Consider the following 25860-nt stretch of genomic DNA (forward strand, 5'->3'; position numbering starts at 1 on the left):
TGGAAGACATTTGACCCTTATTTGTTAATAAATAAAATTTTCGTACGAACTGTGACGGACATTTTTGTATTTATAATGTATTTGGTATATAGTACCCAAAAAAACCCATTTGCAACCTGACTGGTCAAGTGTCCCGAACATTGTATATTTTAGCCTTATTTCCCTGGAGTAATGTACCCTTTAAAATAATAATAATATTCAATATTACATGTGGACCAAATTCAACTAAAATAATAAAACACCATGTGTGATGAAATAATAAAAATTTAAATTTAATTGATGGTTTGGTATATAGTATATAGTATCTAGTATATTATGTATAGTATATACTAGTATATAGTATGGTATCTTGGCTAGATATAAAGCCGGTGTTTGTTGATGTCTTGTGACATGACATAATTGATTATAATTATTGTTAAAGCTTACAAATTAGAAAATCTTTAAATATTTCAAAAATGAAAAAGAGGTAGGTATTGTAAACTCCAATATAGTTTAAAAGCTAAGTAAGTTTGCAATAAGATTATTAATGAAATACAGGATGTTTCATTTAAAATAAGTACGGTATTATAGCTAGAACGTTCCAATAGAACAATCCAATAGTTTGACCACCCTGTACAAAAATTTGTACAATAAGACTCACAAAACAGATCAAAATAAAAAGCTATCATTTTTATTGTTGCTATATTTTATAAAGCAGCATACAATATGGATGGAGTCCATCCAAGTTTATGGTAAAGATTTCAATTTGTTATTTATTATATCATTATCTTATTCTATAAATTAATGGCACATAACTATAATAGCTTAAACTTATATTTTATATAACGGTAAATTGTTTTAGTAATATTAACATTAAAAAAAATCGTAAAATTGCGATTAAACTTTGTGATAACACTCCCGTGACTAGTAATTAATCTTATTATAATTTTATGATTATATATGATCCGTAGTGATAAGAAACAAACAAGTGCATCTTTTACATCCAAATTGTCAATATTAGTTTTGCATGAACTCACCTTTTTTTGTAGTTTCTGGACTGTGAGGTGTATTTGTGTCGTCTCTCTTCTCAGTATTTTCCACGATTACTACCGGGGTGGTTTTAGGAGGCGAAGACCTGTAACATAATATTTATGTAATATATGAAGAGTAGGAACTTGAATCACATAGATTAAACATGATATTGAATTTGTACTATACTTTCAAATGGTACTGACCAGTAGCGGATCTAGGGGTGGGGCACGGGGACACGCCCCCCCCCCAGACGGGTCAAAAATACACTAGATAGAATACACTTTTATTGGGGTATATTCCAGACTCCTTGAGTTTGTACCCTATGTGCCCCCCCCCTAATCGATTTTCTGGATCCGCCCCTGGGACTGACAGAGGCATCTTACTTATCCATTTCACGTTTTTTCTTTCAATTAATTGAATCTAGTCAAAATGCCATTAAATATCTATATTATAGTTTTACGTTTTAAAATAGTTATAAGAAAGAACAGTTACAATTTTAACCAAAAATTGGCTGCATTGATCGTACCTCGTATAGCTATTGTAAGGTTTTCCATCTTTCACTTCCAAGGCATAGAATAGAAATATGCTTTATTGTCATGAAAAATTTAACAATTTTATAGACAAAGCTTACAAGAATCATAAATAACAACAATAATAAATAACAAACACAATTTACTAAAATGATATAAATCGTCGATATAAATAAAATATAATGAAGTGAAACAAAAAACAGTAACAATCTATTGCAAAATTTAAAAAAATTGCAAATTGCATAATCTACCTTAAGAGGATGGGTACGTATTTTCGGCTGCAATGGTATTTAAATGGGGATTCATTTTTTTAGAATCCTGAGAAAACTAATAAGTATTTTTGAAAAATTTAAACGCAGAATGAAAGATTACGTTCTTACCGAGGGCCGAAAGTCCCTGAAAACTTCTATAATGTTTATTTTAATAAGTTACAGGGCTGAAAAATTAAGAGAAAATGTAGTGTGATTTTTAATTTCAAATACCTCATTCAAAAGATATTTTTATTCATTCTAAGGGACTTTCGGCCCTCGGTAATAAAGTAATCTTTCATTCTGCGTTTAAATTTTTTAAAAATATTTATTAGTTTTCTCAGGATTCGAAAAAAATGATTACATTTAAAATATATTGAAAACTTTAACACGCGTCAAAATGTTCCTTTCCTCTTAAGGAATTTAATAAGTTAAGCTGCTGCATATGACACTCAAATATAGATTAAGATTGTACTTATAAACACAGAATTCTGTACTTTCTTAGTTATTGGTTAAGAAACTTTGCTATCGAATAATATATTCTTTCAGATAAATAGGCTTTAGTCATTTTACGGAACTTGGGGAAAGATGTTGCAGATTTAAGTTGTAGAGGAAGATGGTTGTAAAGTTTTTTTGCAGAATATAATATAGATTTCTTTACTCACTGGACGGGATCGGTAAATAGATGTCAAAGGTAGAATTTCTGGTGGAATAGTCATGTCTAGGTCTTGCTGGAAAGACATGTAGATGTTTACGAATTAAGCAAACAGTTTCCAAAATATATAAAGAAGGTAGTGTTAGAATCATGTGATCTTTGAAGTAGCTTCTGCAATGTGTTGTTCTTCTGAGGCCAAACAGATATCTTATTGCTCTTTATTGTAATTTAAAAACAACATCGGATTGGGCAGCCGTACCAGAACCCGAAAAAGGGAGACCATATCGAAGATGGGACTCGAACAAAGAAAAATATATTATTTTGGAAGAGGCTAAATTCATTTCCTTCGAAACAGATCTTATTGCAAATCAAGCTGAGGATAGTTTCTTGCTTAACACATCAATATGAAGGGACCATTTAAGGTTGCTATCTAAAAAAATACCAAGAAACTTTACAGAATCAACGATACTGATCTGGCTGTTATGAAGAGGTAAGGGTTGAAGAGCTCCTTTATAGGATAATGCTACTGCTTTATCTACGTTAAAAGAGAGTAAATTTGAATCGGACCAGGATTTTATTGTGAGTAGATCAGAAGTTATAGTAGCATGAAGAGTTGCGATATTTGAGTTGATTCAAGTGATACTGGTATCATCAGCAAAAAGAAAAACTTTTCCCTCGATTTTTAAACTAGTGATGTCATTAATAAAGATAAGAAAAAGTAGAGGACCCAATACTGAACCTTGTGGTACCCCACATACAACATTCCTATTATCCAAGTAAGATTGAAATACCTCGAGTTCCATAGAAATCTAGTTTTTTTATCAAAATGTCGTGATTTACACAATCAAAAGCTTTGGCATAATCACAAAAAAACAGTGGCAGTGTGCAGATTATTGTTTAATGCTTGATAAACCTCATGTAGTACAGAAAACATGGCATCTGTGGTAAATTTATTATTTAAAAATCCGAACTGATTTTGTGATAAAATATTGTTATCAACGAAAAAGGACATAACTGATACAATGTGATACAATGTGATAGGCCGTATGTTCTTTTCCACATTCATAACCTGCATTCGTCTCTTCTAGGAATCCCCATTTCCAGAGATTTTACCTGCATCTTGTTACTTCTGATATCCAGGTGCTCTAGGCAGTGTTGTGGCCACGAGGTAGAATTTCCGATAAGGTCTTCCAGTTTAATAGTTGCATAGATTTTTTCCATGTGATGGTTCTGATATCTTTAATGGTCTGTGATGGGATAGTCGATATTGCTAGAAAACTCTTGATCGCATAGCAGTATTCCTTGGCCGGGGACATGATTGTACAAACTGAAACGGGTCTCGCTTGGTTGGCAGCCTAGTTGTCCTGACCTGCCGGTTGGCAGGACATTATGACCCTCCGTGTTTCGTAAAGGAAAGTATCCACTTGACTTGCATGGGTGGATCTATACCAGACGGGACTGGCATATTCACCAGCAGAATAACATAGAGCCAGGGCTGTTGTACTAAAGGTTTGTGGGTCTGACCCTCAAGAAGTTCCAGTTAACTTCATTATAATATTGTTTGTTGCTGATATCTTCTGCTGAAAGATTCGTACAAGAGTAACAGGTGGGCTTTAGAAAGAGCAGATCTACTATAGACCAAATCTTCTCCTTAAAGGAGATACAGATAACTTGTTACGAAGGTAAAGTTCTGCATGTTTTGTTTGTATATTTTAGACGTGCATATCATAGAGTCATAATGTATCGAGAAATCGAATGTTTAGGTATACCCAAAAAATTGACCAGACTACTCAAAATGACACTCAATAACTCTTCCTATGAAATTGCTTGGCACGGTCACATCTCAACTTATTTTTCGGGCGAAAAAGGCCTGAGACAGGGAGATTCTTTATCCACTACATTATTCAACTTAGTGTTAGAAATTGTAATCAAGAAATTCAGCATGAAGCTGGAAGAAATGAGCACCTGTGCATGGCATTTTCGGACGATCTAATGAGTTTAGCAAGTACCGCGAAAGAAGAGTGGCGAAGAAAATTATTGAAGAAACACAGAAATTTGGATTGGAGCTAAATGAGGACAAAACCAAATATATGATCATGGGAGGGACAGAAAAAAAAAGAATAAGATGACTTTAGTGTGAGGTCAAAAAGTTATAATTTTAAAAGTGTGGACAATTTTAAACACCTAGGTGTAGTATTCGATGAAAATGGAAAAGAGAAATGGAGCTCGATGCCAGAATATCCAAAAGGATTGAAAATTAGGTAGTTTAAGAGCCCGAATGAGCTCAAAATACGTTTCTAGACAAGGCAAATTCAGACTATATAACACAGTAATTAGACCCATTGTAAATTATGCCTACGAGACATGGACATTAAATACAAAGGAAGAGGATACTCTGGAAAGATGGGAAAGGAAAATATTGAGACACGCATTCGGAGAAAGAAAGGAAGAGAATGAGTGGGAGAGAAGAACCAACAACGAATTAATGGTTTTGTACAAAGGACCTGCCATCACCAGGTTCGTCAAATCGCAAAAGATCAGATGGTTGGGACACGTAGAAAGAATAGCAGTGAACTGAATGCTTAAACCAGTTCTGACCAGAAAACTAATTGGTCCCAAAAGAAGAGGTAAGCCGAGAACGAGGTGGATTAATAAAGTGGAAGAAGACCAGAAGACACGACAAGATGAGGGACTGGGTAAATAAAAGCACAAAACAGAAGTGAATGGAGAAACATTGTTTATCGGGTCCTTCAGAATAGTTAAGAATTTTGTATATATTTTAGATTGAGTTTTGTTTAAAATAATTGTGATTAGTTAATCTTACGATTGTATTTTACTACAGCAGGTCTTAAGGTCTTAACGACCTTCCATACGTATCAATAAATAAATAAGGACATGGCATGTATTCTATCCCATTAGAGGCGGGTTGACATTACTAGTGAATAACGAACGTGGCTCACGCTTACGTATTTTGCCCATGCTATTGTAACGCTTTGGCCACACGGGCGATTTTTTACGGCGTGATAATTTACGGCGCCCATTGGTTTGACTACCCCCTTCACCAATTTTAGATGAAATCATTTTATCTAAAATTGGTGGAGGAGGTAGTCAAAGCAATGGGCGCCGTAAAAAATCGCCCGTGTGGCCAAAGCCTTAGATATTTTATTATCTATTTTCAAACTCGAGCAGTACACTTGTATTTATGCAATGCATACCGTACTCGAGCAAACTCGAGCTGTACATAATGCATAAATACAAATGTACTGCTCGAGTTTGAAAATAGATAATAAAATATCTAAGGCTTTGGCCACACGGGCGATTTTTACGGCGCGATAATTTACGGCGCCCATTGGTTTGACTACCTCCTCCACCAATTTTAGAAAAAATGATTTCATCTAAAAATGGTTGAGGAGGTAGTCAAACCAATGGGCGCCGTAAATTATCGCGCCGTAAAAAATCGCCCGTGTGGCCAAAGCGTTACAATAGCACGGGCAAAATACGTAAGCGTGAGCCACGTTCGTTATTCACTAGTAATGTCAACCCGCCTAAATTGAGGAAATACTTCTCTTCGAGTCCATAATTATGACTGATTTTTTGTAGATCTTTCAGAAGATCCGTGTATAAATAGCAAAATCCTTTCCAAAACAATCGAACTCTAATTTTGCCAACCCTAACATATCTAACCAAATCTAATCTAACCAAACTACACTCAAAATTAACCAGGCACCTTAAAAATTGGTCTTTTTTTGATGTCTCGAATTTCCTAAACCTGTTGTCCAATTTAAGTGATTTTTTTTTAATATATTATAGCCTTATTCTTTAACAATATCGCTGTAATAGTATCGTTGCTAAACAGTTAAATTTTCATTGTATACCAGGTGTACCAATCAGACTGTGTTTTTTTTTCAAAGTTCGCATCACCCTGTGCAATATTCTAGCAGATATAAAATACTGAACTTAAAATCCAACTATAGCCTCATGTTTTCTTAACATTTTGTTTTTTGATTCATTCGGTTACGTTAGACCATAAAAAAGTTAGGTACTTTAACAGCTAGCCATGTTTTTCATCAATACAGGGTGTTTTTAAATAAGTGTGGCAAACTTTAAGAAGTAATTCTGCATGAAAAAAAATGACAGTTTTCTTTATAAACGGTATGTCCGCAAATGCTTCGGTTCCGAGATAGGGGGTGTTGAAATTGTTCTTACAAACTGGCGATTTATTTATTGCTTTAGAACCGGTTGAGATATGCAAATAAAATTTGGTGGGTTTTAAGAAGTAGTTATTGCACATTTTTTGACATACGATTAAGAATTTAATATTCAGCATTGGCGCGCATACGGGTAATATGACGGCTCATATCCCCGTATGCGCTCCAATGGTGAATATTATATTCTTAACCGGTTTTATTAATAATATTTTATTAATAATAATATTCTACATATTAACCGGTTTTAAAGCAATAAATAAATCTTGAGTTTGTAACAAAAACTTCAACACCCTCTATCTCAGAAACGAAGCATTTGCGGACATATGTTTATAAAGAAAACTGTCATTATTTTTTTATGTACGATTACCCCTTGAAGTTTGCCATACTTATCTAAATTATTGTATTGATGAAAAACATGGCTAACTGTTAAAGTACCTACCTTTTTTATGGTCTAACATAAGCGAATGAAGCAAAAAAAAAGAATGTTAAGAAAACATGAGGCAATAGTTGGGTTTTAATTTAAGTATTTTAGAAATGCTAGAATATTCCACAGGGTGATGCGAAGTTTGAGAAAAAACACAGTTTCATTGTTACACCCGGTATACAATGAAAATTTACCTATTTAGCAACAATAATATTACAGCGATATTGTTAAAGAATAAGGGTATAACATTTTAAAAAATCACTTAAATCTGACGACAGGTTTAGGAAATTAGAGACATCAAAATTGACCCATTTTTAAGGTATCCGGTCAATTTTGCACCCCAGTGTTAAATCATCTAATGCTGCTCGCTTACACCTCAAAACTATTTTTTTTTTCATCAGACTATTTTATCAGACAAAAAGGTTTTAGGTCGGCAAGATGATACACCGACACTATAATTTATAATGAGGCAAGTTCAAGAGAAATCGTTAGAATTCAACAAACCGGCATATTTATATTTCGTGGACTTTAAGAAAGCATTTAACAGGGTCAAATTAAAGGACATTATCCATTTGTTATACTCAAGAGAGGTACCTCTATGAATAATTAAAACGATTGAAAACATCTACTAGAACAACACAGTAAAAGTAAAAGTAGAAGATGAACTAACTTACCCAACTGAAGCTGGCAATGGGATAAGACTGGAAGATTCCTTGAGTCCTTTATTGTTCAACGTGATCATGGATGAAATAATAAAAAAGTAAGAACTAAAAAAAGGATACCAAATGGGAGAAAAGCAACTTAAAATAATCTGCTATGCAGACGATGCAGTACTAATATCCCAAAGTGAAGATGATTTACAACGTATGCTGCACCAATTTAATATAACTGCTGTTATTTAACATGTTAATTTCCCCAAAAAAGACAAAATGCATGGATGCATGGTTCTAACAGAAAATCCAATAAGATGTAAATTGGAGCTGGTGAATCAAATAATAGAAGAAGTTATGGAGTTTAATGACACAATATGGAAGAATAAAAATATGGTAAAAGAAATGAAAGGCAGAATTTACAAAATAGTCATCAGACCAATGACACAGCGAGGACAAAAGATTGCTCGAAACAGCGGAGATGAAAACCCTTCGATGGTAAGACTCTATGGGACAGAGCTAGAAGTACAGATATACGACGGAGATGCAAGATGGACCACATTAATAACTGGGTAAGAAACAGAAGAGTAGAATGGAATGACCACATAAGGCGAATAACAGCAAATAGAGTAGTAAGGACAGCGAGATAGGGTTCCTCAATAGGAAGACGATCAGTGGGAAGACCCTGAAAACGATGAAACGACAACTTACTAGAGGAACATTAAAAAAACAGACAGCCATGTCTATACAAAAAGAAGAAGAGAAGATATCTCCGAACTGTAAGTCAGATCACACAATTTTTGGCAGATTCCTAAATGGAGTTATCAAATTTAGCATATTATAATTCACCCATTTTAGGTTTTCAACTTTATTAGGCGATATCTTAAGCCGGATCCACATCAATAAAAATGTGTGTGTGTTCTATTTTAAAATACAGAAAAAATATTTGCGGCACAAATTTAAATCTGGTCAAGTATTTTTACGACGTAAATATTTATTTTGTGTGTTGTGCCGCCGAATCCACTTAGCAACAAGTCGATAAGCAAGTCTACATTAAAACTGCTGTGCGGCAAAAATTTCTTTGAAGTCGACTGAAAAACCGACAGGACGACGGATATCGTGCGTTGTTCGTCACGAAAATATTTTTGCATAAATCCATGCGGCGCACAGTCCACATCAACAAAAAGTTCAACGAACACGAGCAAATTTGTGTCAAATACAACATAAATTTTTATTGATGTGGATCCGCCTTTAGAAACTAAACATTTTCTCCGAAAAATAAAAATCTCATACTCAAATTGATGCACCTTTGAGTTGACTAATAAAAAAATATTCAAGAAGATGCATCTGTATACATATTGTACATAATATAAATACTAAATTACATTACAGCCCACTTTTTTAATATGTATAGAATTCCCGGTATAATTTTAAATCTGATTTAATTGCCGCTTCTATTTAACGCTAATTTACATAATACTCTCCATTCATTCATTCATCTTCATAGATTTCAACAACGTATTGTTGTTGTATTTATAAATGATCTGTTTTTGATTCTTGATCAATAATTATTTCTCAAGATATATAGTTATTTAATTATTAAAACCCGTAATGAAGTTGTAGCTGTTATAAAAAATATTATTGTATATAAATATTAAAACATTCATTAAATGTTCGAGTCATTCACCCACAAACAACACAATGCTATTATTATTGTTAGGCTTTTATTTTTGCATCGCTTTTATCTTATCGACTTCGTGCAATACCATTAAAAAGTGAAGGAAATTTTAAAGTTAGAAATATATACATGTAGTATTGTTGGTATAAATATCTTTTAACTAATGCGTAGGTCTTTTGCTTCTTCTTCTTCTTAGCCTTCTATCGTCCACGTTTGGACATAGGCCTCTCCCAACTCCTTCCATCGATTTCTATCCTGAGCAGCATATTTTTAATTTGTTCCGGCTACTCTTTAAATACCATCAACCCATCTCATTTGTGGTCTTCCTCTCGGTCGTTTACTTTCGTAAGGTCTCCAGTGTTGTATTGTTGCATTTTTTCAGAGTTGGTCTTTTTGTCTAGCAGTGTGGCCTACTAAGCTCCAGTTAAGTTTGTCAACTTTTGTTGTTATGTCCTCGACTTTTGTTTTTGATCTTACCCAGTCTTTTTTTTATCAGACAGTTGTATACCTAACATTGCTCTTTCCATTGGTTTTTCTGTTGTGGCTAGTTTATCCATATTTGCCTTGGTTATAGTCCAGGTTTGACATCCATATGTCATGATAGGAAGGATGCACTGGTTGAACACTTTGCTCCTCAAGTATTGGGGTATTTTCGGTAAGTATCCAACGTTTGTCAAATCTTGTTCAGGCTAGTCTTGCTCTTCTAATAATTTCCGCACTTTGGTTCTCTTTGTTAAGTTTCAGGATTTGGCCTATGTATATGTATATATATATATATATATATATATATATATATATATATATATATATTCCTGGACTTTTTCTATCTTACTGCCATTTATAATTATACGTTTGCGGTCATCTGTGTTTGTCATTATTTTCGTTTTTCTCATATTCATGTTTATGACAACGTATTGGGAGTTACCTACGAGTTCCTCCATCATAATTTGCAGTTCCTCAAATGAGCTCGCTATAATCACAATGTCCTCAGCGTGATTATAGCTGGTTTTATCTGAGGTGGTCTTCTAGGGCTGGGTTGATATTGGGCTTTGTCGATATTACGTCTCCTTATACTATCATATATATTATGTATTAGTTGCCTATATCTCGAATCTATTCTACAATTATTAATAACTTGTTCTATGGCTCACATCGCGATACTAGTGTTGCCCGAAATCGGTCTTGGTCTTGCAGTCTTGGTCTTGTTCTTGCGTTTTTGCAAGACCAAGACCGCCTAATTTGAGCAAGACCAAGACCAAGACTTACCGTGCAAGATTTGAGCAAGAACAAGACTAAGCCTGCAAGACTCTTGCGTCTTGCCAAGACTCTTGCGTCTTGCAATTAGAACTGAGGGTCGTTTTAGAGAGTATGTTAGTTCAGGTATATTCTTAGATACTCTATGAGAGGCAAACAAATTTTTAACAAAAATTTGGAAAATTTGACTTATGCGCATTACGAACAATACCACAAACATACATAGCGAATCAAAATATCTATTAAAATAACACTTGACACATTTGACACGTACTCAGAGATCATTATTACAATGCAAAAATAAATTATTTTTACATTCTTTCCAGCAGACGACATCTTCGCTCTGAAATTAATTGTCCAGGTTTTGAGCATAGCCGGCCTTTATTCACAAATTAATATTCTTGCGTTGCGACCTTGCGATGCCGACAATAATGTCGTTAAAAATCTGTAGTTGATAAAAAATATACCTATTACATCTTATCGGTATATGGAATAGTAAGACTATTATGTATATTTTTTCTGTTGATTGTGCAATGACCTCATTCAGTTAGACAAAATTTGCTGAAAGAATGCGGCTAATACTTAAAAGTACATATTAATAACGAGACACATTAATACAGATAATTCCGGCTATGCATACCATGTAAACAAAATAACGAAATATTGTTTAATAACGATATACTGTCTACCGAGGCATTGAACAAAGGAATATTGCAGTGAAATGTATGCAAGACAGAAACACATTTATAGCAGTTTTTTCTGTAGTTAAATTAAATTGGTCATTTGTTTTATCAATCGACTATTCTTTTGTTACTCTTTGTATTTGGTGATATACACTACTCCAAGAAATTAACGCACCACCTTAAAAACGGGTCATTTTTTATGTCTTGAATTTCCTAAACCTGTTGTCCGATTGAAGTGATATTTTTAATATGTTATAGCTTTATTTTTCAAGAATATCTATGTTTTAATATCAGTTAAAAAAATGTTTGTACAAAGTCATCAAACCAACTTTTTTCTGTACAACTTAGCAAAAATATACACTGCGCGTCATAGAAAACGGGCACCCTAAAAAATGGGTAATTTTTGAGGTCGCGTATCTCCTAAACCTGTTGTACGATTTAAGTGATTTTTCGAATATGTTTTAGCCTTATTCTTTATCAATATCGCTGAAATAATACTATTGCTAGGCAGGTAAATTGTCATTGTATACCGGGTGTACCAATCAAACTGTGTTTTTTTTTTCTCAAAGTTCGCATCACCCTATGGAATATTCTAGCTTATAAAATATTAAAATTAAACCCAACTATAGCCTCATATTTTCTTAACATTTTGTTTTTTGATTCATTCGCTTATGTTGGAGAATAAAAAGTTACGTACTTTTTTAGCTAGCCATGTTTTCATCAATACAGGGTGTTTTTAAATAAGTATGGCAAACTTTAAGGGGTAATTACTCAGCACAAAAAAGTAATGACAGTTTGCTTTTAAACGTACTATATTCGCAAATGCTTCGTTTCCGAAATAGGGAATGTTAAAATTGTTCTTACAAACTGACGATTTATTTATTGCTCTAAAACCGGTTGACATATGCGAATGAAATTTGGTAGGTTTTAAGAGGTAGTAGTTATTACGCATTTTTGACACACAATTAAGATTTTAATATTCACCAATGGCGCGCATACCTACGTGTAACCGGTTTGTTTAGAATTACCTCTTAAAATTTGCCATACTTATTTCAAAACAGCCTGTATTGATGAAAAACATTGCTAGTTATTAAAATACCTAACTTTGTTGTTATCCAAGCGAATGAATAATAAAAAAACAGAATATTAAGAAAATATCAGACTGTAGTAAGGTTTTAATTTCAGTATTTTATAAAGGCTAGAATATTCCACAGGATGATGCGAACTTTGAGAAAAAAACACAGTTTGATTGGTACACTCATTGGTACCGGTACGGTATCCGGTACCTATAGGTGCAACGACAATTTACCTTCTAGCAACAATATTATTACAGCGATATTGTTAACGAATAAATAATTCAAGCTTAAAATTTACCTACTCTGTTACATTGTTCTAAGATATTATGTAGTAGGCTAATGGGCAACTGCGCGACTTGCAAGACTCTTGCTGCAAGACCAAGACCAAGACCAACACCTGGAGCGCAATACCAAGACCAAGATCAAGACCAGGTGTACTGTTGCAAGACCAAGACTGTCTAAGTCTCGTCTTTTCTAAGGTCTTTTCATAGTCTACAAAGGCAAAAAATACGGGTAATTGATATTCATTTGCCTTCTCTATCAATGTTCTAATTGTCAGCAGATGATCTGATGTACTATATCCTTTGATTAAGCCAGCCTGTTCCACCGGTTGGTAATTGTCCATTTTGTAGGTCAGCGGTTGTTAATAATTCTCATAAATAGTTTGTATACTTGACCGAGCAACGATATAGGTCAATAATTCTGTAGGTCATATTTGTTCTCTTTTTGTGTAAGTGTATTACTAGACTATCGTTTCAGTCTTTAGGGATCTTCCTATTATAGCTTGCTTGTTTTCAAGAGCTTGGCAATTATACCGTCGTGTCCTGGAGCTGTACTATTTTTTAGTTCTCATTTAAAGCTCTTTCTATTTCGAATCCCTTTATATTTGGTAGTACTTCCGATCCCACGTTTTTTATTTTTCTTTTGACGTTCTCCTTTGTTGATTTATTATGCTCGACAAAGTTTTGTAGAAGTCTTCGACTATTTTTCTTATTTTATATTTGTCCTTCTCTTCCTTATTATTGGCGTCTTTAATTTTGATGATTTTTTGAACACCCAGTGTGAGTCTTACACATTTTAAGCCTCTGTTGTTTCCATATACCTGAGCTCGATCCCGCTCCTTTGGATTTTCCTGTAATTTGGTCAATTCATCTTTTTGGGGATCTTCCTCGTGATCTTTGTCCTTTTACCTTTTCTTGGATAATGAATCAATAATAGACGAATCAATATTTCCAAGTCTTCTGTGTCTGCTCTCATAACATGTCCAAAGTATTTTTAATTCTTGGAGCTAGGCTTTGCTTTAGAGGCTTTTACTGACTTTTAGCTAATTTAAAATTGAATGATTTCTGTGGTCGGTCCACAGAATTTGTAACATTCTTCTCCAACATAAGAGTTCAGTGGCATCTATTTTTCTTCTTTTCGCTTGACTTAGAGTTCTAAAGATTCACATCCGTATATCAGAATTGGGGATATTAAGCAGTTAATCTACCTCATCTTTAACATTCGTGAAATTTGAGAATCCTTCCATATTCTGCCCATCTTTCCTACGGCGACCTTTGCTAGATCACATCTACGTTTTATTTCTTTATGTAGTGACCCTGTGTTTGTGATCAATGATCCCAGATATAAGTATGAGCTCACAATCTCAAACCGGTCAATCGTGGTTATGTGTGGATGATTGTTGTGTAGTCTATGCACAAGTCGTTTGAGATCAATTAATTTTTCTTGATTATTTGCAAGAAGGTATGTGTCATCTGCAAAACGTAGATTGTTTATTCGCGAGAAGCGCTCATCTCATAATATTATACCCATATATGTTAAATAATTGTCTACTAGACCGTATACAAGGTACCTTGTCTGGTACCTCGCTCTGGATTGAATTCGTTTGAGAGTGTGTCAAGCACTTTAACTGTTCCAGTAGTGTGTTCATATAGTTGTTATAAGAGAAATTAGGTACATATTGTGGTACGTTACTTTTAGTATCTGTGTTGCCATTTGACCTTGTTGACCTCTTTGCAATAATCTATAAAAAAATGTAGAGTGGGATATTGAATTCCCTAGATTTTTGTAGTATTTAAAATAGAAGTAGGTTGAATTCTCTAATATATGGAATTTACAGGAATAAAAGGCAGATTTCGAGCATGTAGTTTAATCAAATCTTGCCCAAGTATACTTTCGCTAACTTAGCATCATCAGGGGCATTTCGTTAAAACAGGAAGATATCCCAGCAAAATGTAGATAACATTTGTATGGCAAGAAAGTAATTTAAAAAATTTTGCAACTAATAAATAACATTAATCACACACTGGACGAAGGAGAAACAGATCAAAAATTAATTAAAATTTGCCGGATACATACTACATTTTTTTTGCCAAGATGTAGTATCCAGCAAATTTTAATTAATTTTTGATCTGTTTGTCCTTCGTCCAGTGTGTGTTTAATGTTATTTATTAGTTGCAAAATTTTTTAAATTACTTTCTTGCCATACAAATGTTATCTACATTTTGCTGGGATATCTTCCTGTTTTGACGAAATGCCCCTGATGATGCTAAGTTAGCAAAAATATACTCGGGCAAGATATAATTAAACTATATGCTCGAAATCTGCCTTTTATTCCTATAAATCTTTAGTATTTGTTCAGAAGGTATTCCCGAGTACCTCTTCCCTTTGGTAAATCTAGTTCGCTTTTGGGCTATGTAATAGCTATTTGTATAACAAGGGAGGAAAGTGTAACTTTTCCTCCCGAGAATGAAGTTTACTGCCCGACGCGTAGCGGAGGGCAGTAATCATTCAAGGGAGGAAAAGGCACTTTACTCCCATGTTATACATATGGTTTTTCCACCTTCCTCAAATAACAAGTCATTTTTTCATTTTTACTTAATTTATTTATGTAACTAACCAACAAAATTTATTAGAACTAAAACAAGTAGGTACAATATAACTGTCAACTGTCAAATATAAGTCAAATTATTAATGTAAACATTGATAAATCAAAATAACAATTTACTGTTTTTTACCATTCTGCAAAATACAGGATGTTTTATAAATAAACGTTAAAATGTATAGATACTTCGTAATAGAAAATAGATATTATACAGAGCGTCAATAAGTTATAATTCATGAATGAAATACCATGACGTCACTTTTACTTTTCCTCCCTAGGGAGGAAAAATATTTTCCTCCCTAGGGAGGAAAAGTACAACTTTGCTCTCTACATTCAGGTCCGGAAAAGTATACTTTCGGTAGAGGTAGGTGGAAAAAAAGTTTTCAGTGTCTCATTGATTATGTGTTATTTTATTTGCAGGTAAGATAAGAGAGATGGTTCTATAGTTGTCGCATTTATTGTAGCTGCCTTTTTTATGTATTGTAGTTATTGTATATTTTTTCCAGTCGACAGGCCATTGTTTGGAATGCCATATTTTGTTACAGAGTAAACCAATCAATTTTATTCTGGATCCTTCTGTGGATTTGATCATTTCTGCTGTTATCATATCTGGACCTGGTGCTTTATTGCCCAGGTATGAAAATTTCTTGAATTGAAGAAATCTTCACGCGTAAATTGGGCTTCGTCTTTAAACGCATCTATTTAATATACGAAGGTTCTGTAGGATCTATCTACTAAAATTTATGCTAGAAATATTATCCCCATCCTTCAATCTATAATCTACTTGTTTTATGTGTTAACACGTTCAGAGCTCATGCCGTGACATATACGGCATTAGCATGTTCTATTGTAGGACCCGCGCCGTATATGGGACGGCGTAAACACGTTTATAGATAACAGTTACTATAAAGTGGGCGTTTGTAGTAGACTTTCTCACTGGTTCACGGGAATTTTAGTAAGTGTTTATAATTTACAAAAGTGCACTTGGGTCAGAATTTTTTTTACATACTTCGTAGATAAGATGTAATAAAATTCGAAATAACATTATCCCTAATAAAAAAGACATGATTTATTTAGAATAAAATTTTGATTATGATTGTGATAATGATGTGTACTTCAAAGTTAACGGTTGTACTTCAAAGTTGTACAAAGTTGTAATCCACTTGATGACAGATTATTTTAGAAATGGCCACAGCTTATACATGGACAACTTTTACAATTCTGTTGGCCTTTCCAAACAATTGTTGGCTAGAGATACTTTATGCATTAGAACTCTGCGAGATGCAAGAAAAGAAAATCCCAGAGTGACTAAGGCAAAATTAAATATTGGTGAAATGGTGCAACGTAATTGTGGAGACGTGTGTGTTGGTAAATGGAGAGATAAAAATAAGAGAGAGGTGCTATACATCACAATCGAGCACGAAAACGTTTTGGAGGACGCTACACGGACAAAAAAAATTAAGTCGGTCAAAACGGCAAACAGGTGTATATTCTCAAAAAACTTTGATAGTGTGTAAAAAAGTTTTATTATCAGCTAAGTACTTTCAACACATAACGTGCCATCATCAGAGCTTCGTCCTCTTATAAAACCTTCATAGAAGAGCAATTGCTAAACAACACAATAACAACATGGATACTGGGCAAAAGCCACAGATATCGGGTATAACAACCCCTTAAAATGAATAATTTCACATCTAAATTCTGTTTTGTTTTAAAAAGACATTATGGCGAGTCAAATCATTTTGAGTCCACGTGAACAGCTAGGAGGTTTTATAAGAGGACGAAGCTCTGATGATGGCACGTTATGTGTTGAAAATACTTAGCTGATAATAAAACTTTTTTTACACACTATCAAAGTTTTTTGAGAACATACACCTGTTTGCCGTTTTGACCTACTTAAAAGTGTGTACAAGTCTTACAGTATTTTCCAATTAATTTAAAAAAAATTAAACCTAGACCTATTGTCCAATACAATCGGTATATGTCAGGAATAGATTTACAAGATCAGATGATGTCTTATTATCCATCAAATATAAAGACACTTAGATGGTATAAGAAAGTAGGTATTCATCTGATTGAGATGATGATTCACAACTCATCGATGCTAGGTATATAACAAATATTCATCTAAACCCAAAATGCCATTGTTCGATATTCCCTTATTCATTATAGAAGCGTTACTTTAAACAAAAAAAGATGAAGGTCATGACACAAACGTCGCTGAAAATTCTCATTCTCATCTTCCACCTAAGTGTCCAAAAAACCCAAGTGGTAGGAGATTGATGAAGCGATGCCGCTTTTGTTCAAAGAATGGTGTTAGCAAAGAGAGTTTATTTTTTTGTAAATGTTGTTCCGGGAATCCAGGTTTATGTCTAGAACCCTGCTTCAAACAATGTCATGAAAGAACTTCTTTCTTGGTGTGCAATGTGTACAACGTGTGTTTCTTTTTGTGCACTGTATTTACTGCATAAAGAACATTTGTTTTGTTAATTTTCACTTTATTTAAAGTTATAATATTACTAGGTATGTTTTTTTTTATTTTTTTCATTTGTTCTATTTATATTTTATTATTGGTGACAAATAAAACCAAAATCAAAGAGTTTTTCTATAAAATACCAGTGACGTTACCCATACGTCAGTAGGTCCTGCGTTATAACCATTTATGTAGAGGGCCCATGCCGTCACATATACGGCACTAACTTTATTCCCCCCAAATAAAAAAAAATATACACACATATTGCATAACTCATTAAACCTAAGCAATAAAAACTATTTTTAAGCAATTTAAGGTGTTGGGATTTGGAGACCTACATTTATTTTCTATGGACGCCAAACGTGTTAAGGGTGCAGTCTATGTTTTTTCTACGCCAAACCGTGGTATGGGGATACTCATAGCAATACCAATCATTCTAGTCCTAATTTCCGGTTTGTTCTGCACTCTATTTGAAATATGGTCTTCCATTCAAATATTGCTCCTTTAATGACGTTCGTTCAATGCTACGGTTGGAAACCGTCTATTGGCGTCTATGCGTTCGCGTATAATCAAACACTAATCTAAATGTTTTCTTATTTCTTAATCTTCGGTCAGGAAATCGTCTTGCATCTAGCACATATCCCTCACAAAATCCATAAATAAAGATAATATGTACCTATATTCTTCACTAAAGAAAAAATAAAATTGATTGGCATTTTCATATTTAAATACAAACGGAAAACCAATGTAGTTAACAATTATTTAGTATTTTCAATATGAGTATTGATTCAGTAACTTCTGATAGCTTATCAGATTAAACCACAACAACATGTAAAACAACAAACACAATGAGATCTATCCTATCCAAAACCAAACCCAACAACACACAAGATACAAAACTGCATCTATAGGGCTTTTCATTCACAGTCATTTGTTTCGAGCTTCTGTAAAATGTCGTATAATCCGTGTATATTAATATTATACACAGATTATAAAAAATATGACAGAAGCTCGAAACAAATGACGATCGATGAAAAGCCCTATAAAGTACGCAGAGAATGCAAGAATACGCATGCATGTTGTCAATCATATCAGTTTTAAAATACATAAGCTATTAACAATAACTTGTTGGATATACATTTTCGAAGAATTTTTAAAATAATCTTTTTTGAAGACGATTTCCGGAGTGGAAATCGGCTTGTTAAACATTAGTTAGTTAAAAATGTAATTTTCGTAATAATTATTTATGGCTCAATCATGTAAATATGATATTTAACTTGGCATGCCACAAGAAAGCAGTTTCAGTATATGTTAATATTTTGTCCATTTTCGTACTGTTCCCTTTCTCTAATTTTTTTCATCTTATTTTATCATCTGGCATCGGTATTAAACCAGTAATGGAAAAAAATACCTTGGAATTACATTGTCAAGTTACGGAGACCTAGACAAAGAAGTGAGAAATCAAGTACAAAGAGCAAATAGACTGGCAGGATGCCTTAATAACACTATATGGCGAAACCGACATACAGGGTGGGGCATTAGTGTGACAAAGTCCAATTACTCGTTTGTCGTAAGAGATACAAAAAAAGTTATTTAGGTAGAAGTTGGAGCATAGACAGGACCATAATTTAAAAAAAAAATTTAGATATGCAGGGACACCCGTATTGACAGGGTGACACAAACTTATATTTTTTTAAATGGAACACCCTGTATCTTTTTACATTCTTGGATTCTCCTCGATGTCTTCTTTCTCAAAATATAGGGTTTTGTAATATTATATGAGGTAGATTAAAAGATAGTTACGTTTTATTGTTAATTTCGTAGCAATATTCACACCCTGTGGAATTGTAGTGATTTGACATCAAAGTTTCTATTTATGGTCAAACGATTTTTAATATAGTCTACTATTGTTAAACATTAATAGTATAGCGAAAAGTTTAATATTAATATACAGGGTTGGTCAAAACTTGGAATGAATATTTTCTGAGTTTTCTTAAATGGAACAACCTGTATTTTAATATTCTAATGAAATGGTATTTTATGGTACTATTTTTTTTATTAAGCATTCCCTATACCTAACTGCTTTAATTTTTGAGGTATTCGTGATTTTTAATCCAAACATTAATTGCAACAAAAATTAGGTGAAATTTTATTAGGTGGCTGTGCAAATATTCTATCAAAAATAATTTTTCAAAAAAAAAGTAGATATTAGTCTAGACTGATCCTTAATTTATTAATATTGGATGAGATATCCAAATACCTAAGTAGTTAAGATTGTTGATGCGTAAAATATTAATAAAAACATCCAAGATTCTACCTAGTCGGCTATGAAAATAAATTTGCTAAAACATTTGACATTATACTATTTTTAAAGTTCCAGTTGCTTTGTTACCATTGCTAATATTAATTTTTTTTAATGAGTAACTATGTAATCAGAATGGTTTTTGTGCTAGGAGAGTATAACAAAAATGTGCTATCTACTAGCAATAAGAATTTTTCATCAGCAATTCCCTGATAAACGAAAACCAAGAAGAGAAACTTTTGAAAGTATACTAAAACGATTTCATTGGACTGGATACTTAAATTACGAGAAACTTGATCAAATAAAACTATTATAAATGAATTAAATGTAATCCTTACTGTAACTGAGGATCTGCATATTAGGAAGAACGTTCTTATAATCTAACTATCTAGACCTAAACTGTTGAAATCGTTTTAGTGTACTTTCAAAAGTTTCTCTTCTTGGTTTTCGTCCATCAGGGAATTGCTGATGAAAAATTCTTATTGCTAGTAGCACATATTTGTTATACTCTCCTAGCACAAAAACCATTTTGATTACATAGTTACTCATTAAAAAAATTAATATTAGTAATGGTAACAAAGCAACTGGAACTATAAAAATAGTATAATGTCAAATGATTTAGCAAATTTATTGTCATAGCCAACTAGGTAGAATCTTGGATGTTTTTATTAATATTTTACGCATCAACAATCTTAACTACTTAGGTATTTGGACATCTCATCCAAAATTAATAAATTAAAGGTCAGTCTAGATTAATATCTACTTTTTTTCGAAAAATTATTTTTGATTGAATATTTGCACAGCCACCTAATAAAATTTCACGTAATTTTTGTCGCAATTAATGTTTGGACTAAAGAATCACGTATAGTATAACTCAAAAATTAAAGCAGTTAGGTGTAGGGAATGCTTAAGAAATAAAAAAATACCATAAAATATCATTTCATTACAATACTAAAATACAGGGTGTTCTATTTAAGAAAACTCAGAAAATACTCATTCCGAGTTTTGACCAACCCTGTATATTATTATTAAACTTTTCGCTATATTATTAATGTTTAACAATAGTAGACTATATAAAAATCGTTTGATCATAAATAGAAACTTTGATGTCAAATCACTACAAGTCTACATCCAGGGTGTGAATGTTGCTACGAAATTAACAACAAAATGTAATTATATCTTTTAAAATACCTCGTATAATATCACAAAACCCTATATTTTGTGAAAGAAGACATCGAGTAGAATCCAAAAATGTAAAAAGATACAGGATGTTCCATTTAAAAAAACAAAAGTTTGTATCACCCTGTCAATACGGATGACCCTGTATATCTGAATATATTTTTAAATTATGGTCCTATCCGTGCCGCAACTTTTATGTAAACAACTTTTTTTCGTATCTCTTACGACAAACATTAGTGTGACAAATTGGACTTTGTCACACTAATGCCCCACCCTGTATCAACACTAATATGAAGTCAAGAATTTATAAAGACATATGCCATTAACATATGCCAAAAACAAAACCCCACACAGCCACAAAAAAAAGACTACTGAAAATGGCGAGATGAGTCTACAGAGAAGAATTACAGGAAATACGCCGAGAGATCAAAAGAGGAGTGAAGATATTAAAACAAAATTTAACGTACAGTCTATAAATGAATTGATCCTACGTAGAAAAAAGAATAGAATAACCACATAAGTACAATGAGGGACAGTTAGAGTAGATGGAGAACTGTCTCCCCTGTTTGACATCAACATGGGGGTGAGACGGGGAGACGCACTTTCAACCATGCTGTTCAACCTGGTTCTTGAAGCCGTCATCAGAAAACCCAATGTAACCGGCCATATAAACACCAAAACAGTACAAATTACTGCATACGCAGACGATGTCGTCATTATTAGTAGAAGCAGGACACGACTAATGGAGACGTTCAAGGAAATTGATCCTGAAGCACAGAAAAGAGGGCTTAAAATATACGAAACAAAAACTAATTACATGACTATCAAAATAACACCTGAGATTGAAAATAATTTAACAATAGACAACTATACTATTGAACGCGTGGATGCCTTCACATATCTGGGCACATAAATCAATCAGAAGAATTCCGTAAGTAGCGAACTTAATGCACGTATTTCCAGTGGAAATCGTACATACTATACTAATAAAAGATCGATGACATCGAAATTATTAGACAAAAGAACCAAAATGACTATCTACAGAACTTTGATTAGACCCGTAGTAACCTATGGTTGTGAAACTGGGTAATGACGAAAAAAGATGAAGCCCAACTCAAGACATTCGAGAGAAAGATACTGAAAAAAGTATGGCCCGGTGCAAGAGGAAGACAGCACATAGAGAATCAGGAGAAACGACGAGGTTAATGAACTGAATGAAGGGTATGACAATGTAAGATTTGTGAAAAGTCAAAGACTGTCATGGCTGGAACATATTCAGCGACAAGAAGACATGAAAACGACAAAGAAGATATTACAGTGGAAGCCGGTAGGAAGGCGGAAAAAAGGAAAGCCCAGGGCAAGATGGTTGGATGATGTGGAAGAGGACCTGAAAAAACCATGAATATAAGATAATGGAGGAGAAGGGCCCAAGAGGGATCTGAATGGAAGGAGAAAGCCATACAGGCAAAGACCCATCCAGGGTTATGATGCCAAAAGAAGAAGAAGAAGAACAATGGGGGACATACGTGTTGTCAAAATAGTAAGAGATAAATCACCAATCGGTAGAAGTATCGGCTGACCGCGCAAAAAGATAGAATGACAAACTTCCATAGAGGTATCAATCCGCCAATGAACAAGCGGAATTGCTTATAAAGAGAAAGAAGAAGATTTTATTATGTTGTAAGAACTTTTTATTATTAGATTATTGTTTCCCTGGAAACCCCTTCACGCCGAGCATAAAATATCTATTTGTTTACTTGAATAAATAATAAAATTAATAAACCAATTTACAATTAATCAATTAATTTAATTAATGTGGATCATTAATCTTGTGTGGACGCATTGTCAGCAGCATAGTTATCAATAATTGAAAATAATAATATTATTATTAAGAATTTTACTTGTAATAAGGTTATAATAAAATTCTTCATTCATAACTGGTATACAAGTACGAGTACATGTATACCAATGTAAATCCATGTTTGCCAACACTTTAGAAGGCGCGTGCCTCGAATAAAAATAGAGGATTATGGTAAGAAGACATAAGGTTCTGAAACTGTTTTCTGGTGGCATGTCTAAATTAAATATTGTGCTTATATGGGATTAGCCAGAGTTGATTATAATGACAGTTACATTCTTGCCTAAAAAGATTTGACGTTTAGATTTCTACTCCGGAAATCGTTTTCAAAACTGACTATTACGCAAGAGCTTTTTTTACAGCGCACGCAAGCCCCTGTTGCTAGAACAGGTTAGAACCGAGCCAGTAACCGACTAAGAGCAAACATTGAAGAACTGCGTGAAAGTTCATTTAACCTTCCGATGACCAACCTTTTTTTTGTTACACGGATGATCAACGGGGGTAAAAAATAAAAATGACCCCAAGTTAAAAATGACAATTGACAAAAGAAATAAGTTGTTTTAAGAAATCAAATAATGTATTCGTAATTTTAATACTAGTATTGTATCAATAAATGATTAATAAACATTAGTAAAACATATTTTAATTACAACTTAACAAAAACAGGAATCATCATTCTGAACATAGAACTAAAGAAATTTTGAAATATACACTAATTTACGTCGGTAAAAACAGGTTTAAAAAACAACTTTTTTTCAATAGGTTTGTTCTAGCATCAGTTTCAAACGGTTTGAAACCATCAGCGAATAGTGGACCAGCGCGAGTAGAGGGGATAGCACTGGTGACTGTATTATGTTTTCTCACTGACCAACTGTTTTCTGACGGTTTTTGACTAGTTTGACTGTTTGCTAGAACAAACCAAATATTGGAATGTTTCTTGCAAACAATTCCACATAATAGACGGTATTTACTTAATATAAAATTGGAACATGGAAGGCCAAGGGAGGTATACTACAAAGGGTACCCCCCGTTAAGATAGGCAAAATGCCCTCACTCTCAGAATTAAATTTTTTAAATTTTTTTACGTTCTGTGCAATTAAAAAATGAGATAACGCGGATTTTTAGCTCGCCACCCCCCTTACCCCTCCCCCCACAGCCAAAAACGTAGATTTTTAGATTTATTTTTTTTTAGCTGGGTTGCAATTGATTTAAAAATTTCAAAAAATTCACACGTGTAGCATAGGCTTTTACAAAACATGTCCATTTTTTTATGGACCCTTAGATCGAGTGTACATAACCTCAAATTTTCTTTTTTAACTTTTTTAAAACCTATAACTTTTTTTTGGAGGGGGCTGCAGGTCCAATTTTTGTGCATTTTGTGTATTTTATCAAAAGCTATCTCTCTGATTTTTTTCAGATTTTTCCGTCAGGTGCGCCATCTTGAAAAATCCCGAAAACTGTTTTTTTAGGGGGTTTTTAGGGATTTTCTCCATTTTATAGACTGCAACATAGATCAACTCAAGGTTTTGTTAATAGATTATGTATAATTTGAAATAAATGAGTATTTAAGGATTATCAAAAATTGGGCATAACACCTTTAAACCCCCCAAAAACCATGTTTTTTAAGTTATGTAAGGGTTTTTGCGGGCTTAATGATATTTTTTGAGATCGATACAGCCTGAATATTTTTTTTCACTTTTTTTACGTTATATGGGATTAAAAAATAAGACTAATCGCATTTTTAGCCCACCACCCCCTCCCCCTGTCCCCACAAAAAACGTCAATTTTTCTATTTTTTTTTTTTTTGTTTAAAGTTGCAATTAATTTAAAAATTTTATGAGACTTCTACAAAACATATCTATTTTTTATAGACCCGTGTAGGTCGAGTGTACAATACATATAACCTCAAAATTCCTTTTTTATTTTTTTAAAACGTATTTTTGACTTCCAATCGATATTTTTTTAAAACGTCCAATGAATATTGTACATCTCTCTCTCTCTCTCTCTCTCTCTCTCTCTCTCTCTCTCTCTCTCTCTCTCTCTCTCTCTCTCTCTCTCTCGCGGACGGCCGCTTCAATACATGCTTAGCGCTCATTTTTAATTATTAAAAATAATAGTTAGTAATAAAATAATGACAAAAATTTCTTTAGGCTATTGCAGGGGGGGCTTTAAGCTTTGAGTTGGTTACTTTATGACTTTCATAATAATAATTTTTAATCGAGTTATTAAGCCTTGAAAATGGCCATTTTCGCGTTTTTCAAATTTGAAATTGCATGTAACTCGACAACAGTCAATTTTATAGAAAAATCACAAGATACCTTTTTTGCTCAGCTTGATCCAGAGAATCTAAAACAAATTTGTCCGAAGTGAAAAAATTGATTTTTTGAATTCGTTTAAAAAATGTTTAAACAATTTTCCTACCGCGGTACTGCCTGGCACCTGGATTTGTTATAAGGACCTGTTTTTGAGTAAGTTTGTGCAAAAAAATTAATCGGAATAATTTACCTAACGGGAGAAGCATACAGAGGGGACTATTTGCATTATGAGCCAAACGTAGATGGTTTGTAAAATACACAAAACACAAAAAAAAATTAGCAGCCATCGCCAAAAAAGTTATACGTACCTATTAAAAAAAAAATGAGGTTATAATATGTACACTCGACCTTCGGGTCCATAAAAATAGAAGTTCTCTAAAAGCCTCAGCTGTGCGTGTGAATTTTTTATAATTTATAATTTAATCATTATTA

The 25860-nt window shown here is 33.3% G+C and overlaps 1 protein-coding gene across 2 annotated transcripts in view; it reads right to left on the reverse strand.

Annotated features, from left to right (window-relative positions):
* LOC114333413 (uncharacterized) overlaps nt 1–25860 on the reverse strand; it is a 417748-nt gene that overhangs the window by 310402 nt on the left and 81486 nt on the right. For both annotated transcript variants that reach the window (XM_028283282.2, XM_028283281.2), the window contains one exon: nt 1017–1114. In XM_028283282.2, the coding sequence (XP_028139083.1) occupies nt 1017–1114 (98 nt within the window). The remainder of the gene's footprint in view (nt 1–1016; nt 1115–25860) is intronic.

This window comes from Diabrotica virgifera, chromosome 10 (genome assembly GCF_917563875.1).
Source record: "Diabrotica virgifera virgifera chromosome 10, PGI_DIABVI_V3a".
Taxonomy (NCBI): domain Eukaryota; kingdom Metazoa; phylum Arthropoda; class Insecta; order Coleoptera; family Chrysomelidae; genus Diabrotica; species Diabrotica virgifera.